At 37.2% G+C, this 20052-nt stretch overlaps 1 protein-coding gene across 18 annotated transcripts in view; it reads left to right on the top strand.

Moving 5' to 3' along the window:
- SYNE1 (spectrin repeat containing nuclear envelope protein 1) overlaps positions 1-20052 on the top strand; it is a 470951-nt gene that overhangs the window by 177122 nt on the left and 273777 nt on the right. For all 18 annotated transcript variants that reach the window (XM_078447468.2, XM_078447476.2, XM_078447472.2 and 15 more), the window contains 9 exons: positions 2168-2326; positions 2528-2736; positions 3354-3462; positions 5130-5294; positions 8312-8479; positions 10045-10215; positions 11238-11378; positions 15179-15339; positions 17287-17437. In XM_078447468.2, the coding sequence (XP_078303594.2) occupies positions 2168-2326; positions 2528-2736; positions 3354-3462; positions 5130-5294; positions 8312-8479; positions 10045-10215; positions 11238-11378; positions 15179-15339; positions 17287-17437 (1434 nt within the window). The remainder of the gene's footprint in view (positions 1-2167; positions 2327-2527; positions 2737-3353; positions 3463-5129; positions 5295-8311; positions 8480-10044; positions 10216-11237; positions 11379-15178; positions 15340-17286; positions 17438-20052) is intronic.

The following is a 20052-nucleotide window of genomic DNA, read 5'->3' as shown; positions in this document are numbered from 1 at the left end:
ACGCACGGACATAAGTACGTATCATGCATGATGGGACAGAGCATGAGGGGATTAAGGTTCGATTGTAAGAGAAATGTAGAAAGTCATGGAAGGTCACCATAGTTACTTCTCCCACTGAAAAAACTGAACTTGAATAAACCATGATAAAGTATGAGAAAATTTTGTTTTTCTCATTTTTTTAGTAGCATCAATTTTATCATATTACTTAAGAGCACTCTTTTTCTTTTCCTGCATAGGTTTGGGGATAGGAATGGCAAGGGCATTTAACTTACTCAGCAACATCAGTAAACCCACTTAAATAAATTATGTTAGAGATGCTATAATAACATTTTGCTGTTTTCAAGGATTTTACCATCTGGTTTAGATTGTTATGACCTCAGAAATGTAAATATGAACATTTATTAGTTAAGGACTCAGCAATGAACATAGCATGATCCATTTCCCCAAAGAGCTTCGAGTCCAGTGGCGAAGATAATTAGTTGCAGATAATGAAAGTACAATATATACTAAGTCCCCAAAAGTGTAAGTAATACATATGAAAGCTTTTGTAGAGAGAAGTGGGCCTACTTGGGGAGTGGAAAGGAGTGAATCAAGTAACTAGTTTTGAGCTAGGATTTTACAGAAGAAGCAGGGGTCTGGGGTACATGGGAGGGAGGAGTAACAGGAACTGGAAGAGAGAGAGAGAGCAGGAGAGAAAGCACAGAAGTTGGGGATGTAGGGATCCACTTGGCGTGTCTAACCTGAGTGCCCCACACTGGACTCATCACATGGAAGTCGATTTCAGAATCGAAGGCTGTCTTCCCCAGCCTGGAGAAAACCTACTCTAGCAACAGGTTGACCAGTGCTATCACGAGGTCACAGGGAGTGGCGAACTTCATGTGTGTTATATGAAGAAGTCACGGGGTCTGAAAGATAGGCAACCAAAACACTTTCCATCAGGTTTTGTGAATCTCTGGATTTTTTTTTTTTCTCCATCTCAGTAACATAGGCTATAAAATCAGCTCTGTGCATAGGAAAAACTCAGTTAAGGACAAAATTTTTTACTTGCTAAATTTGAAAATTAAAAAATCCTTAAACCCAAGTTTTCTAATACGTCTTTAAAACTTAAAATATCATAAATGTATTATAGAATAGAGATTCTAAATGAAAGCTGTATTTCTTTTATACACACACACATTCACAACATTAAGCTCTCTAGGATATAATCTGGTCTAGTCTTTCCATAGCCCCAGATCATCTTTCTCATCAGTTATCTTAGTATTTTATTTTAAAAGTAACCTTTTAAATACCATAGGATAGGGTTACCTGGGCGGCTCAGTCAGTTAAGTGTCCGACTTCACCTCAGGTCATGATCTCAAGGTCCGTGGGTTCAAGCCCTGCGTCAGGTTCTGTGCTGACAGCTCAGAGCCTGGAGCCTGCTTCGGATCCTGTGTCCCCCTCTCTCTGTGCCCCTCCCCTGCTTGTGCTCTGTCTCTCAAAAATAAATAAACATTAAAAAAATTTATAAATACCATAGGATACAAGTTAGCTAAAACTAATAATTGTAAGCCTGAAGGTAATCATATAGCTTATTCTTATGTCAGAAAGAACATAAAACATTTCATGTTGCTTGCGTGCTGGATGCCCTGTTTACTTGAGGAATGCTCTAAGGAAAGAGACATGGCAGGTAGTCACAGGTGTGACTGTGGGCTGTTTCACCCTCGCACTTTTATTAATAAAAGTTTTCTTATCTTCGCCTTTTGTGTAGTGAGTGTAATATAGGTTCTTCCTATCTCACAGGGTCATTGACAGAATTAAAAAAGACATATGCTGGGGAGAGGGTATATGGACTCAGGGCATGATTTAAATTTAGATTCAAATCTAGCTTTTCTACTTACCCCTGAGCCTCAGTGGTCGACCTGTAAAATAGGAATATTAATATTGTGTGAGGCTGTTGTAAAAGTTAAATAGAATAATCCCTGTGAAACATGTGCCCCCCAGGCAGAAGATATTCATTGCGGTCCCAATACTTACTTGGAAGTGTACAAAGCACAACGGCAGGTGCAGACGATAGTGATTAAATCACATCGGACCCCAAGGGAATATTTTATGGTTTTTGCCACTTCAGTTGAAAATGTGTGTAATCAGAAATGGTATCATATTTTAAAAATATTCCTATGGGATGTAGGACCTTCAAGGAGAAGCCCCATATCATTTGCTTCATCTGAAGATTGATGTGGAGAAGAATAGATTCCTAGCTTCTGTAGAAGAATGCAGAACTGAGCTGGATCGAGAGACCATGCTGGTGCCCCAGGAAGGCAGTGAAAAGATTATTAAGGAGCACAGGGTACGTCTCACACACCCCACACACGGGCACGCCAAGTCACATTGTCACCTAAAGGATACAGCCGGTACTTTGGTTTGGGTCTGAAAACACGAAATAGCTTAATTACTTTATACAAGTAGACTAAATGGGAATCTTCTATGAAAATAGGAAAGTACTGTGTGGATCCTCACAGGGATTATATAAACGTTTATTGCTCATTAGATTTTCTTCAGTGACAAAGGTCCTCATCATCTTTGTGAGAAAAGGTTACAGCTTATTGAAGAACTGTGTCTGAAACTCCCCGTCCGGGACCCAGTAAGGAACACACCTGAAACCTGTCACGTGACTCTCAAAGAGCTCAGAGCTGCCATTGACACCACCTACATGAAGCTCGTGGAAGACCAGGACAAGTGGAAGGACTACACTAGAAGGTAGTTGTGGAACTCTTTCTGGAGGCGGATCTGACCTGTCCTAATACTGTTGATTCCTAGATCATTGCAAAACAAGTAATGATGTGTGTTTTGTCTTCAGCAATAAAGAAAATCAAATCGTGCGATCTTGCCCAGGCTCTTATATAAAAATGCTTCATTTAATAAAAATGGGCGTCAGTCAGAAACAGAGTGAAGCACTTTATTTGTGAGTGACCCAGATGTTATCTCTTTGAAGCGAATTTGCAGTTCCTTGCTCCCCGGTTCCCTCATAGTACTAGAGGGGGGCCTCTGCCTCTGGGTTTCTGTCTCCATCTGCTGGAGACAGAAGAGGCCAGACCTCAGGTGCTTCCTTCCTCCACGTGCTCAGGCCCTGGGACACATTGTTTTCCTTAGCTGAACTCCATCTACTCTGCCTTCTCTTTCCTCCTATGTGAAAAGTGCCCAGAGGCACCCCTGCCCCAAGCTTCATGGTAAAGGAACAGTTCCTAGAAAAGTTGTTACTTGACTTGCTAATCAGTTGATGGTTCAACTTCCATGAATAAAGTCAAAAGAGAAAATGTATTTTAACCACTGGGATATTTTCTCCCTTTAATAAGAAGATACTTGTGTTATTTCAGAATTTCTGAGTTCTCATCTTGGATATCTGCAAAGGAGACACAATTGAAAGGGTTTAAGAATGAGCCCATCGATACCGCCAACCATGGAGAGATTAAACATGCCGTAGAGGTTAGTTCTGGGCCATATTTTGTGACTGGAAAATTTTCACTAATAAGAAAATTAATGCTAGACAAATGATATATTTTTCTTCTTTCTGTAAAAAAATTAAGTTCTCAAAAACTGTCTTAAAAAGAAGTCTCCTCATGTTACTGTAGAGAAGAAGTATGGAGGATTTTCTATTGAATTGTTGTTAGCTTTGAGACTTAGTCATACTCAGGGGTACCTCTAATACATCTTTAGCTAATGGGAAATCTTGAGAGGAAAATTGCATGCGTGGGCACATAACACAGCAGAGATTTAAGAATTGTCGCGGAAAAACAAGAACGCTATAGGTTTTTATACATTTTCGGCCATTCAAAAGGCAGCTCACAGAATGAGGGAATTGGGCAAGGTCTCTAAGCATCATTTCCCATGTCACATTCAGTCTGGATCGGATCAGCTCTGTGAGCGTGGGTACAGCCTGATAAACGGAGCCAGCGGACAGAACCTCAAGCCTGAACCCAGTTCGCATCCTGTGAATGACCACAGCAACCTCCTCCTTCTTAGCATGGCCTATTCTGTCTTATGGGCACACGCCATTGTGAAAATCCTTATCTTTCAGCATTTTGAACTCATGCAAGTCACACAATAGCTGTTAATGAGAACGTGTTTCCTTTCTATTCCTATCTTCTGAGGTCCATGTTTTTCTAGTAAATTTATAATCCCTGTAAATGCTAGAGATCCTCAATAATGTCATGCTCTACCTATAGGAGGATATCTATATTTGTCATTGGTTGCTGTTATATAGTACCAAAAAAAAAAATTCACATCTTAGAATGAAGAGATCACTTGGTTGTGGAACTAGTCATTTTCTGTTTGCGTGAATGTGCCCTGGAAGGTCCTCTGTAGCAGCACCTTGGGTTTCCTCACTCACCCGGAGCGTGTGTAGGAGGGAGAGGCTTCCCAGATCATCCCTCCCACGGTTCCCAGACCTTACAAGGGCCGAGGCTCCAGAATATTTCTGGCCTTGTCCTGGCCAGTAAACCCTCCCTTCCTGGATTAGAGCTGTGCTCCTATTTGCACATCCTACTATCTGGAGAACTGACTTCAATAAAGTCACAAAAATGAGGCATAAAATCTAAGTCAGTTAAGTTAAAATCAATTTTTAGGGCATCCATAATAATATTCAACAACTAAACTCTTCAAACAAAAAGAAATCAGCTCATTAAAAAAAGGGCTCTTTCAACCTTTTTTTTTCTTTTTCTAAAAATATCATATTCCTTCCAGAAAATATCCATATTTCCTATCCAGAAAATAAGATAATATATAATTTCCAATTTTGGTATCACATATTTTTCTATAGTACTTTTAGAAGCATTTTTATTTGTGATCAAAGGAATATCTATAGATATATGACCATCTAGTTATGAACTAAGCATCTAGTTAGCTTTTTGTTATGAGAGGTTCGATTTTACATATCAGGTTTTGACATTGGGAAAGTTTTTTGGTTTTTGTTTTTTGTTTTCCTAGCACTTAGGGACTTTCCTTAAAGATGTAAACGAAAAGTGAAATCAGCAGGCACTCTACTGATGAACAAATGCCTGGTTCTCCTACCTCCACCGTATGAACTTTCTTAGGCTGAGTCCTTTCTTGATTCACAATGTATTTTGCTCATCAAAACTGTTCTTTCATTCCAGGAGATCAGAAATGGTGTTACCACAAAGGGCGAGACTCTCAACTGGCTGAAATCCAGGCTTAAAATTTTAATTGAAGTTTCTTCTGAGAATGAAGCCCAAAAGCAAGGAGATGAGTTGGCAAAATTATCTAGTTCTTTCAAGGCTCTCATAGCTTTGTTGTCAGAGGTATACCATTTACTCATACTCTAAATAGACAGTTCTGGGTGAGAAATCTGGAAGGCTTTTTTACTTTGGGTTGTGGTTTAAGAAGTAATTATATAAAGAAAGTATAGTTGAAACACAGTAGTGAAGATACTTATTCATATGAAGATTGGTGGGGAAGATGTTTGAATTACGGTTGGTGTCATTCTTGGATATGTTAATTCAGAATAATAACCTGTATCTAAGGTATAAAGCTTATCAGATCCACACTTTTTACTCTTACTAAAAGCATTGGTTCATGGTCAGTTGAAGCTATATTATAGAGGTTAGGTACACAGGCTTGGGAGTTCAACAAACCCAAGGTTAGAATTTAACTCTGATAGTCTGCTTCCTATGTAATCTTGACCTTGTCATTTAACATTTCTGGGCCTTGATTTTCTTTCTTATAAAACCTACTAGTGCCGGGGCGCCTGGGTGGCCCAGTCGGTTAAGCATCTGACTTCAGCTCAGGTCATGATCTCACGGTCCGTGAGTTCGAGCCCCGCATCAGGCTCTGTGCTGACAGCTCAGAGCCTGGAGCCTGTTTCTGATTCTGTGTCTCCCTCTCTCTCTGACCTTCCCCCGTTCATGCTGTCTCTCCCTGTCTCAAAAATAAATAAACGTTAAAAAAAATTTAAAAAATAAAAAAAATAAAAAATAAAACCTACTAGTGCCTATACTATATTATAGCACCTATACTAAGTGCCCGATGGTAAATGCTTAATAACCGATAGTTGATAATAATAAAATATTCCATTTTAACAGACCAGTAAAATCTATTTTATGCAAGACCTACTCATTTGAAATAACTTTTTTTTTAATGTTTATTTGAGAGAGAGCAACAGAGAGACAGAGCGTGAATGGAGGAGGGGCACAGAGAGGGGGAGACACAGAATTTGAAGCAGGCTCCAGGCTCTGAGCTATCAGCACAGAGGCTGATGCAGGTCTCAAATTCACAGACTGCAAGATCATGACCTGAGCTGAAGTCAATGCTCAACCGACTGAGCCACCCAGGCGTCCCAAGAGCTACTCATTTTAAACTTCTTATTAATACGTTTCAGTGTTTATATTCCTCTGTGGATTAAAATACACAAACTTATCTCCTTCATTTCTGGTAGGGCCCTTTCTACCCTCAGCAAGAACATTTTCACTGACCAGATTGCCATGCAAGTCTAATGAGTTTGTGCACGCGAAGATAATGTAAGAATGGAAAGTTGAATAGACTGTTACTATTATTTCTTAAAGTCATTTATAAACTTGCATGGAAAAATGATCACCTGGATGACTTAAAGTTCCCTGATTCTAAAGATTTGGAATTCTCTGTCGATGTCCTTAATCTAACAGTTTGATCAACTAACCTTTTATATTTTCAATGCATGTAGATCTGTTTGAGACTCTAGCAGTGAATTTTCGTAAGCTCAAAATACTCTGAACTGCATGTGATTTTAGTTTTATGTGAAAATTTTGATATTATGTGTCAGTTTTCTTAAGAATTTTTGACTAATTGAAAATAGTGATAGCATTAGTCAAATTTTGGAACATGAGTTATTTCAATCCTTTTGATAACCATCTTTCATGGCAATAGTCTAGTTGGTGCCACTGCCATACTTTAAGTAAAATTCTGACATCATTCTTCTCTATTCTTTCTTTGATAAAGAAGCTGGTAAGGGCAAAAATAATGGTTACAGTTTTAAAAAATAAATATATGTGCCAGTGATCTTTGATCCAAGACCTGACAAATAGTTTTAGTTACATCGATAGATGAGTTTATATTTTGTTCCACCCACCCACACACACATAAAACACTTTGGCAGCCTTTAAAATTAGAAATTATCAGTCTCCCTAACACTTTACCAAACCCATTTACTGTATCCTCTAAGTACTCTCATGACATTGCCCATGGGACTTGTAGCAAAAATCTAACAAATAGACACATTAATTCTTTGCACACTCATCTACCTTAAACTTCTGCATAGTTTATATTCATACCTTTATATGTTACTTCATCACTAGTAAAAACAAAGAAAGAATAATGGAAAACATTCATGTTGTTCATGTAAAGATTTATATTAAAAGATGGATTTGACACATTCAGTGCATCCTGTGATTATCAATCCATTTAGCATTTAAATTATTGTTGAACACGAAGTGTTTGCACTTGTCCAGTGTAAGGCAAAAAAGGCTGTGGGTAGATTGACAATATGTAATGGTGAATCACTTCTTTCCACAAGAGCTGTGATTTACTGAGATCTGAAGTTTGTGGTTTTCATGGGTCTTATTGCTTTGTTTGAAAAATAGCACACTCAGGTTACCTGGGCCAAACTCAGAGCAGAAGCAGGTCAAAGAAAAAGGTAAATTAGAGAAAGAGAAACTGAAAGCTTCTGTGGAACACAAATGGTACACAACGTGAAAATCTTAGTGAAGCTGGGGAACGACTGGCTTGGAAAAGAAAAGATGCTGGTGACACGGAACTAGAGGAAGCAGAAATTAGACAGAAGAGAAAGCTTAAAATTTAGGAAAAAGAATTCACTACATAGCCACTAAATTAGAAATTACGTTATGGTTATGTAAAAATACTGGAAGTACATTTTCAATAAATACTCTATTCTTTTCATTCCCCCCCTCCCAAACTTTTTCTGTAATTACTTTGAATAGGGTGGATTCAACTTTCTTATAATGCACTTTTATAACTTATAATTGGATTTCAGTCACGGGATTGTAATTAAAGGGATCCAGGAGATAATAGATACAATATACCCACTTTTGTTATCCTGCCTCAATTGCCGGGTTGAGTGGGCACAGAGCCCACCTCAAATGAGGCTTGCAATTCACATAAATGTCAGTTTACTAATAACTAAATAAACCTCAAAAGTATATGAAAGAATAAAAGTTAGAGATCTGTGTATATATTTTAAGTTCTTGAGATAGACTTTACATGTATTCTTAAAATCTTTAAGATTACATGAGCATCATATGAGTTACAATTTTTCATGAAAATCTAGGTTGAAAAGATGTTAAGCAACTTTGGGGACTGTGTCCAGTACAAAGAAATAGTCAAAAGTTCCCTCGGAGAGTTGATTTCTGACTCTAAAGAAGTCCAGGAGCAAGCTGAGAAGATCTTGGACACTGAAAATCTGTTTGAAGCACAGCAGTTACTTCTTCATCACCAGGTAGGACACGCTTTATCCAAGGCACTTATGTGAAGTCCATTAGTCACTGACAGAGCCAGAGAGATCAAGGGAAATGTACGTCCACAGGATGAGGGCAAAGGGAAGGGGGTGCAGGAAGGAATCCACTTGAATGGTTAAATGAAACAAAACAAAAACTTGGTACCTCTGTTCTCTGTTCAGTATCAGCCATTTCAGAAGAGCCTGCAAGATAAATTCCTAGCCCAAGTGATTGCATGATATCAAAAAGTTCAAGGAATATTATAGAGAGAAAGTTAGTTGAGTGAGTTATGAAAACCTTCATAAAACTTGCTCACTTGTCCTTTTCGTAACAGAGAAGGAAAGCATAGAGATAAAGTGCTTCATATTTAAGATCACTATTCTCTGTCATAAGGTTCAAATCCTGCTCTTCAATTTACAACTTTGAATACATCTCCGTTTGGAAATTATAAAGCACATGAAGTACCAGACTTTTCAGAATAGTATCCTCTTATGAAGGATTAGAACTGGAAGTAAAGAAATTCTGGTACATGTATTGATAATAAACAATTTGAGCCAACTTACTTGCCAAACTCCATATAAGTAGAAGAATGATTCAAATCAAATATTTTAATAACAAAATTCTGGCTAACTTAACGTATAGCAAAATGTTAGCTAATTTTATATATGATAATATATAAACATGGAAGTTGCATTAAGAGTGTATGCATTAAGAGTGTGTATATACATATATACATATATATACATATGTATATACACATATGTACATGTAAAACTGCAGTCTCTAGGCTTTATAGATTTATTTAATAATTATAAAAAGGCTGTGAGCACAAGAAAACATAATGCTTGGTATTACACTAGTCTCAATCATTGTAAAAGTTGTGTTTGAGTGTCAATTTAAGTCAGAGAAATGTGAGATTACAGATATTTACATTAATATTTTAAAACTGTTCACATTTCTTGGATCACATGCTTGGATATATGCCTTTGTTTACTCTGTGAAAATTCATAAGCTATGGATTTGAGGTTTGTACATTATACTTCAATAAAAAATTTATTTTAAAACATAGCTTTCCTGAAATATCTCGGCAGGTTTATCAATCTGAATATACCCCAGAGTTAAATCTCTTAATATCAGCATTTTTACAGCATGAATGACTTAAAAAAATTAGAGTTGAGAATTTGTGATTTGGGGCAAAAAATAATTCTTTAAGGAGAATCAGGTCAAATGAATAGTTTCACCAAATTCCTTCCGGAGGAAAGGGCCCGCCTTCTACACAAAATGTGAAATGTTTAAATTTGTCCGCAGTTAAAACACCCAAGACCAAATTAATTGTATTGTTTATCATTAAAAACACAAAATATTTACAAAATAATGTCCATTTTGATCAACATAGAGTCCCCATTGCCATTTTAACTGTTCAAGTTCACTTTTGAAATACAGTTTGGCCCCACGCTGCCGAGAGGTTTTACCTTTCTGTACCTCTGCTAGAGTGCTGGTGTTTATGTCCCTGCTTAGCCGCTCAGAGAGTAACATTTATCCCCATCTGTTGAACAAATGCTTCCAGCAAAAGACAAAGAGGATTTCTGCGAAGAAGAGAGACGTGCAGCAGCAGATAGCACAGGCTCAGCAGGGAGAAGGTGGGATGCCCGGCCAAGTCCGGGACGAGCTGCGGAAGCTGGAGAGCACCCTGGACAGCATGGAGCACAGCAGAGAGAAGCAGGAACGCCGCATCCAGGTAGGAGACCGGTAGTCTAGGACGGTGTTAACTTCCGGGTCACAGGTGATGTCTCCTTCTAGTGGGAGCAAACGTTTGTTCCCGCCTCTGATGTTCCAGCGCCGTGTTAAGTTTTTTTTTTTGTTTTTTTTTTTTTTTAAATTTTTTTTTTCAACGTTTTTTATTTATTTTTGGGACAGAGAGAGACACAGCATGAACGGGGGAGGGGCAGAGAGAGAGGGAGACACAGAATCGGAAACAGGCTCCAGGCTCCGGGCCATCAGCCCAGAGCCTGACGCGGGGCTCGAACTCACGGACTGCGAGATCATGACCTGGCTGAAGTCGGACGCTTAACCGACTGCGCCACCCAGGCGCCCCCGTGTTAAGTTTTTAACATGAGTTATCTCTCTTAATCGTCACATTAACCTTATTAGATGGGTATTAGAATTAGCACATTTTGCCCACATGGAAGCTCAAAAAGAAAGGGATTGAGGACTTTCACAAAAGTCACAGAGCCGCGATCAGTAACAAAGCCAGAATTTTAATCCACACTTGTCCGAATCCAGGAATTAACACTGGATCGTTTCACTTTTCTGTGCAGTCCAGCAGCCATATGTTTATGCTTTGTTGTGATCTTGACACTTTTAAAAAGTTTCTGAAGAGTTGCTATCTGCTCATTCACTACCCCACTCCCCTCCCTTCTCTTTCTCCCTATTATTTTTCTTTTTTTGAAAGAGACTGGGAGGCTCTCTTTTCCATTATCCCTTATCTACATTTTGAGCAATATCCTTAGATTCATAGGACTTTACAGCTGGTAGAAAACTCAGGGTGCTAGTCTACACATCCGATTTTTGTAGGTGAATTGAAACTCAGAGTGAAATTCTTATAGGAGACATTAAGATCATCTTTGTTTAGCATAACCGCATGAAATATGAAGAGAGTTAACTGGAAGTTGACAGCCTAACAAATGAATGGAAATGTGAACAGTATTTTGTGACATGCTTTGATAATCCATAACATATGTTTATTTTTTTCAAATTTAGGTCACATTAAGAAAGTGGGAGCGATTTGAAACAAACAAAGAGACAGTGGTCAGATACCTTTTTCAAACAGGTTCCAGCCATGAGCGCTTTTTGAGTTTTAGCAGTTTGGAAAGTTTATCTTCAGAATTGGAACAGACAAAGGTATATCAATATGACTATGCAATCCCATGGTACTCATTATTCAGAAGAAAAGCTGTGTTTCTATTCCTTATTACTATTAATTATTATAATTATTCATGTAATCAGCACTTATTGTTGACCTTCCACTCTTCAACACACTGGTCAAGTTGCTTTGGGGAATGAAAACATAAGATTTAAACATCAAGAACTAAGAGAAAGTTTTCACTGAAATGGGAAATGGGTCGTTCCCTCACAGGTGGATGCATTTAGAAAAAATCTCTCTGAAGGCAATAATATTTGTAACTGAAACTTGAAGGGCAAGTAAGACATAGAAAAGCAAAGCGTGGGACTGCAAATAAGCATTCTTCTAATGGGAAATGGCAGAAATATAACAGTGTATGGAAATTTGGTTTTAAAGCAGAAAGGCACAAGTACAATTGTAATGGAAAGTTGACCACATCACAAAGACACGTGAAGGGCTAAAGCATTACTTGCTAGGCAACATGGAGCCCTTAAAGGTTTTTAAGAAAGAGAGCCACGTGATCAGAGCCGTACTTTAGGGAGATGCATTTTTAAGCGTTTTTAAGAAAATTGAAAGGGTGTAAGACTGGTGTCATGAGATCCAATTAGAAAGTTATTGCGTGTGCGTATTAACATGGACATGAGTTAGGGTAACGGAGATGGCAGTGGTAACGGATGCAAGAGACGGAGAGTAAAGGAAAAGGTGAGGATCCCCAAGGTTCTGAGCCTAACAGACGCAATGAGAGTGAGACGGGAACTTGAAGGAGTAGCTGTCAGTTGAGGAAGATGACTGACACAGTTTAGGACAGACTGAGGTTGAGGCTCCAGTGGGACATCCAACAGAGAATATTTGGTGGGTGTGCTTCATGAGATCAAGCCTATAAGCTCAAATACCTTAGATGCTCAGAGTAGACCAATAAATTGTAGGAAGCATTTAGAGAGTTGTACGGGCTCTTTCGGTCTTTTTGCACATGTTTTGGGTTAATAGAATGACTGAGTTAGTAAAGAAATGTGTTAGCCAATGTATAAGAAAGAAGACTCATGTTCATTGGTTAATAACAAGTAATCCCTGTGCTTCTTCTCTCTTACCAGAAAGGGCTTCTGTGTCTCTCATACTGCCAATTTTGTATTCTTTCTTGTATCATTAACTCACTGAGGAGTTTAAAGTCTTATAAAGCCACAGATTTTTTCAATTCTGTATTATTTTCATCAGCCATTTAAAGAGAACATTGCTTTTAATTTTAATTTTTAATTTTAATTATTTTATGTATTAAAACTATATCAGGTATCTTTTATAAATACAAACAGATTTTGGGGGTTAATTATCATGGAGGTGTTTTGCCCAGATTCCATCCAGCACTTCTGATACCCTGTGGCTCTAATCCCTTTGAATTTGTGTATCAGCGGTAGATGTAACAAGTGTAACCTTTTTAGTGTTATTATTAAAATTTTCCTTAGCCAGTAATGGTTTGGGATTGATTTAATAATGTGAGTTAACATTTACTGAATGTATGCACATGCTTGTGTAATCACTTGATGTTTATCATCTTTAATCTACAAAACAGTCCTGAGAAATAGGTATCATTTTGAGTCCTGTTGGATAAATGAGGAAATACAAGGAACAAAGGTGTTAATGATTTTGTCCAAGATCTCAGGATTACTAACTAGTAACGTTGGGAATCAAACCTCAGAGGTCTGAGTCCAGAGAATAAACCTTTAGCCACTAGATTTTTCATTGAAAAACCGAGCTACTTTACTGTTGATATGTGCTGTTACACAAACACGTCATCTAGAATAATTGTCCTCCACGTCTTTGCTCACTTGACATTGTTAATACAGCCTTCATTCCAGTCGTAGCCCTTGAGTGGTTGTGCTAAAGACCTTGAGTGCTTTCTGTCCACCAGCATGTGGTAGGGAGTTCACAGCAATACCATGTTTATTCTTCACAGCAAGGCTTTACTGATGAGGAAATGAAAATTCAGAGTTCTGTGACTCAAGATCGCATGGCTAGTGAAGGATAGAGCGTGGTTTCAACTCCAGACCTGACTGACTCCAGAGTCTGTCCTTTCCTGCTGTTTCCTACTGCCACTCATATGTTTTCTTCTTAGGACTTAGAGATAAAGCCTTATAACATTATTCTATTTTGGCTTAATTTGGTTTCAGTCAACATCGTTCTGTCCTTTGGATTCCTCCTCTGCATTGTTCTTTCCCAATGCGTAGCTCCTACAGAAGGCTCTCAGATGGAGAGCGTGTAAGCATTTGCAAACATAATTCCACTTTCTCCATGATTTTTCCTGGGCTCTGGGAATCACCAGGAGGGGGAGGGATACTATTTTACAGTTCTGATTCTGTTCATGGGATTCTGAGAGATTATGATGGAATTCCCAGTCTTCACAAATGAATCTACCATGACTGCAAGTTCATGTATAGCCACAGTAGATGCTTATAACCACAGAATTTAATGTGACATTAGCGAATACCAATTTTTAGGATATTATAAGTCTCTCTGCCATAAAAAGGAAGTTGTACTTACCCATTTTTATTGTCTCAAATCGCTGGGTATCTCTCTGAAGGAATGCTGATATTTCTATGAGGACTTGAAGGCTTTCAAGCATGAAGATACAATAGTATTATGTAGTAACTATCTTACGTGGCATTATGTAATAATTCTAGGAGGATCTCTGTGGGAAGAGGTGGCTATCAGAAGTCTTACCTTTGAACATTATTTACATCAGATTTCTTCATTACCTATTTTGGAGGAGGGGAGTTTATGATCAAAATGAAAACCTCCTGTGAGCTTCTCTTACATGAGAAGAAATGAGACATTAGTTTTTTCACACAAGATTTTTTTCACACAAGATTATCTCTGGGATTAGCTTTGCTATTCAGTTTTCAATACATGTACCTGACAGAATTCAGGTAACAGCTCAAATTTACCAGTGCCTCAACCATATTAAATTAATTTTTGAATTGAAGTGGTTTGCTGTTAATGAAAATCAGTGTGTGAATTTTTAAACCATGTGCCACGCACTTCAAAATGAAATTGCTAATAAAATGCTAACAGTAATTTGACAAGAAAACCATTACTATCTGAATTTTATGTGAAAGCCTGAAAAATAATTCACCAAAGTCAAACAACTAGTAATTAGCAAATCCAGAGTTCTACTCCAGGTTTGACTGGCTCAGAACTTACCTTCTTTTCATCGCATAGTGTATGGGTATGTAGTCAATAAGATTTAACAGCATTAAGATCAGATTATCTCTCTTTTCAGGGAATTAGTTAACAAAATGTTTCTTTATGGGAAAGTATCAGTGATACACCATATTGACTCAAACAGTCTTCAGTTAAATAAATAAGTATTTATATTAATTGGCCTAGAACTCTCTTATCTCTAAGACTGAAAAAATCAGTCACTATTGATCATTGCCTGAACGGAGCCCATAATACACTAACATATTTGTGGGTAAGTTAGTTATTATAATGCAGCTTAAATTCTAAGCAATAAACCCAAACCAGGAAACAATGGAAAACATTCTTGTGAGAATTGTTGGATAATTATGAAGGTAGATATCTGACTGTGTATATAAAATGAAAATAATTTAGTGAAGTGTCTATTCTGGCCATGATGAAAATAAGTCGGGTCTTATTGCTAAGAATATTATATTCTAATAGTCATACATGTATGAATCCATCTATCCATCCATCTATTCTGGTAGAGATTCTGCAAGAATGTGCAGTTTATTTGAGGGTAGAATTTAATAGCAGATGCCTTCCTAACAATTATATTATCTTTTACTAGGAGTTTTCTAAACGAACAGAAGGTATTGCAGTCCAGGCTGAGAATCTTGTGAAGGAAGCTTCCGAGATACCACTTGGGCCCAAGAATAAGCAGCTGCTTCAACAGCAGGCCAAGACAATCAAAGAGCAAGTCAAAAAATTAGAAGACACACTTGAAGAAGAGTATGTGCTTGACAAGTCCTAAACTTTCTTCTCTGAGATAAAGTTTCATACAGCCTTTCCTGTATATTGTATTCAAAACATTCTTTTAAAATCTCAAAGTGTCTGTGTATTTCAGCATGTTTTGAGGAAGCAACTCACAGTTCAAAAGGAAGTGTCACCAAGACAGAAAACCATCATCTATATAGTAGAGCAGAAAAAGTATGAGGGATGTGGTTTTGGCATTGCAAACTGATCTTGTTCATGAGAAAGCCATATCTATTAAATTCTGTGGCCTTCGTACAATCTCAAAAAAAGAACCAGTATTTCAGATAATTTTTTTACTGCATTATTCTGCTGTCACCAGTGAGGAAGAAGAAGAGACACTTTTGTTGTGTAAATGCTAGGCTTAACTATAGATAACACAGACCAAGTGTCTCCATCTCCAAGAAGTTTCCAGAGCTTGTTTACAATGCCTCAATATTTGAATTGTCACTGATTGATATACTATTTCCAAAACTCAACTTCAAAAATTTATTTTACTTTTAAACATTTAATATTGCCTATGGTATGCTATTATGTACAAAATAAACACACAAAAAATCTGGAGGGGGAAAAATGTGTGAAGATACGGCCAACGTTCCTCAAAATAATATGGCTGCATATTTTTATTCAAAGTTCTTTACTGGCAGATCACCAACACCTATTATTCTTAAGATAGAGGACATAATTTCTAAGGTGAATTTTAATATGTGAAACTTGTTTTGAATACTAGTAACACCTTGAAATTAACATTGTACATCTGCCTAAACTTTAAAATTTGTTAAATAGTCTAAAGGAAATTAGGACTTAAAACTTTGAGAACTTTATTTTAAATATTATCCACCAAGTTATGGAAAAAATGAAACTTAGAGTTTGTTAGAAAAGAAGCTACTTTTGTTAGAAATGCCCATTTGAATCTGTCTCATATGACAACTTGCAACATAACTTAGTTTGCATTACCTGTACTGATGAGAGCATTAGGCACATCCAGGGTATACATTTGAGACTGCAATATTATTTAATTTGACATTCAATGATGCCATTGCATTCTTCTTGATGTCTTCAAGTGCCTTTTGGTAAACAGGGAAATTCTTTCAGTTTTTTTTTTAACCCAAGGACTTATCCGTTTAATGATATACTGTTAGTTTCTTAGTCTTTTTTCTAAACTAAAAGCCATAATCACATGATTATATACGCATAGCTAATACAAACTGAATATCTATAGTTGAAATTTTGTTCACTAGATTTATAAGAAATAAAGCCCAAATTTTCTAAAAGCAGTTAGGGTGCTCATGTACAAGAACGTATAAGAGTCTTTTGGAATCAAGACTGTACAAACATCTAAGAATAGCTACAAATCATTATAGATTATAAATTGCAGGTTTAACTCTAATGATAAAACAGTTCCTGCAAGGCAGCATGGGATTCAGATTAAAAGCTCTATCTTGATTCATAAAGATGCATTTTATAAAGATCTTTGAGTGTAGAGCATCCCTGCAGATCTCTGCTCTAAGAGCAAAAGGAGCTTGTCCACAAAATCCAGACTGCTAAAAGGCTCTGTGCAGTGGAATCTATGTGGGCGGCTTATTGAAAGTCCTGGCAGCTACTGGTCATGTGTAGAGTTTACCTAGATTATACCTGGATTCAAACCCCTTTGGACCCAGCAATATTTTGTTCGAAGCACAGTTCCTTTCATAACATAGTGTAGATACTACCTCGTTAAATGCTCATTCTCAGAGGAGATAGATAGGGAGACATGAGGACTCAGTACTCGGATCGAATGTGCATTTTTTTCCTGTTCCAATAGTTTCAACTTGGACATGGTCACAAGTGTCTTCACTCTCTTTTCATCTGGTAATTTAAAGGAAACTGTATTGTTGTTTTCTATTAAAATACTGCATTTTCTTTACTTAATTTGGTTAATTTTAGTATTAAAACCATGGAAATGGTGAAAAACAAGTGGGATCATTTTGGCAATAATTTTGAGACCCTGTCCGTCTGGATAACTGAGAAAGAAAAAGAACTCAATGCCTTGGAAACTTCATCATCTGCCATGGACATGCAAATCAACCAGATTAAGGTGACCTGATCACACGTTACGTTTATAATCCATGTCTAGCTTTTAAGAAGTCCTTTCTTACATTTCATCAAATGCTAGTTGGCCCCACGACAAATCTCTCATTGCTATGTGACTCTATTAAAATTCAATTCACACAAAATGATGAGCTAAGAGGTCTTGATTGATACTGGGCAACACTTTATAGTTGGAATTATGTATTACTATTTTCTGACTTACGCATTCAAAGTCAGCATTGTGTGCAATATCATTAAAATGTTTTTATGGTTACATTATTCTTTTCCTTGATTTTGAATTAACCCCACTGGAGTGTTCTGTTGATTCACTTATACAACATGAAATGTATTCATCATTTACAACTGTACTTTGTAAGTATTGTTCCAAATGTCTAGCTCAAGTATTAGTGGCAATTACCCTCCCAAACCACAAGGAGGAGAAATGACTTTCTGTAGGTGAAACAATCAGACTCTACTGCTCTAATGCTTTCATGTATGAAGGCCTTTGGGCACAAACTGAGATGCCCTGATACTTTAGCTCTCCCAGCTCTAAAATAACCATGTGCATAGACTGTCATTATTCACTTCATTCAAATAGTTGAAGAAGAAAAGGACTGAAAGACGTGAATTCTCTGTCTTTTATACATTTTTTACACGACACACTTACAAAATGCAGCCACTTCTTTTTCTATCTAGTCTCATGTTTTTGGAAGGGGAAAACCCACTGCCATTTCATTCAATTAAAAATAGTAATATAAATACCAAGGTATTTCACAGTGTGGCTCAGAACAAGTGATTCCCGTGTGCGCTGCGGAAGGGCGCGATGGTGCTTAGCTAAGCTTACATTACCGTGCAGATTATCCTGGTTTATCACACATCTTTTGCACTCAAGGCTATGTGGAATCTCGTGTACGGAATCTGTTAATGTCTTGTGTGGTATACTAGGGAAAATAGATGCCAATCCACTAAGAAGTATTCATGAAATATGTTTAATCTCTAACGCTGTTTTTAAAAGTTATCATTTAACCCTTTCACTACATCCTAACAAAACAAAGAATAGCACATTTAAATAGTTTTATCAAAAATTTTCTTTCAAAAATTTTTGGCATACCCTTTTTAATTTGTTTATTCTTGCCATAATTCATTTTACTGTTATTTCAACCTTAATTCATTTCCAGGACTTCTGAACTATATCAATGATCAAATGTCATCACCTCTTTACTCTTTGGGAAATAAAACGATTACACATTTTATTTCTAAATATATAAACATCCAATTGTAGATTTCCATGTCGTTAGATGAAAAAGACATTTTAATATTCCAATATGGTATTTTGGAAACTGTCTAAAATGTACCAAATGAATATGAATAATGGAAAAAAGTTTTTGCTAGAAATAAGCAAAGATGGTGTGGAATACATTAGTACTGTGGATTTAGGCTAATAGGTTCACTTTCTGTTTCCAAACCAAAGATGATCTAGGAAATATTAGAAATAAGGTAACACTTGTCATAGCATTTCACTTGAAAACAACCTTGGGGTTAAACTTTATGAAGTATTTGCATTGTCACAAGGATATTTATCTAGAAGCCCACTTTTATGTTTCATTACATGCTACTCTAAATTGACTGATTTTCCTATTCTTAGTTGATAATTTACAAAAGATACACTGGGTCCATCTTCCATCTACCCTTTTTGGATTAGAATCCAACAGTATGATTCCATAGTTTGCATTTATGAATTTGTTGGTGACACGTATTACTCTAAAATCTAAGAACTTCGGTCTTAATGAAGATTGCTTCACTGAGACACCCAAAACCCTTTTTGGCACCTAGGGGACGTAAATACATATTTGTTGAATTTATGAGTAATTTTTCTACAACATCACCTTGAAAAACAGCAAAACGAAGAAAGGTTGTGTTCATGTTCAAATAACAAATCTATCAGAGATACCGCTGTAGTTATGCATATGAAAAATAAAAATAAATAAGTGATGAGCACCTGGCACTAATCTGATGTAAATTATTCCTGATTGTCTCATCTAGGCAAGTTATTTCTGACTGTAGTCTCACGTAGACATAAGTCACACAGTTGTTTTTTTTTTCCTAGGGTAGTTGTATTCTCCATTTAACTTACTTGAAACTGAGACTTGTCTGAAGTTTTGGCTTTATTTGATTGGAAGATTTGGCTCTTTTTCTCAGAGGAATCATGTTCATTCTCTTACGCATAAATAAGCCTCTATGTATATGATAGACATATCTCCTTCCCGCACCCACATCCTTAGTGGCCATCGGTGCTTTTCACGTGTTAGCGAATACATAAAGGATCGTCCCGCTCCAAATGGGAATTCTAGTCTAGGTGCTTCACTGTAGAGGCCACAGCTAATGGGTAAAGCAGTAGTTCAGAGTGGAGCCCGCATCAGTAGGAGCAGCAGCGCCTGGGTATTTGTAAGAAATGCAAAGTCTAGGCCTCACCTTAGACCTGCTGAGTCTGAGTCCCTGTGGATGGGGGCCAGGTGATCCTAATGTATTCCAAATTTGGAAACCACTGGCGTAAAGACTAGATGATAAATTTGAAAAGGCTGGCTTTAGGTAAGAGTGGAATCAGAAAAGCTTCTGCCTTGG

The sequence above is a fragment of the Panthera onca genome, chromosome B2, assembly GCF_046562875.1.
Source record: "Panthera onca isolate mPanOnc1 chromosome B2, mPanOnc1 haplotype 2, whole genome shotgun sequence".
Taxonomy (NCBI): domain Eukaryota; kingdom Metazoa; phylum Chordata; class Mammalia; order Carnivora; family Felidae; genus Panthera; species Panthera onca.
Note: the sequence above shows the minus strand (reverse complement) of the source record. Positions and strands in the feature narration are given on the sequence as shown.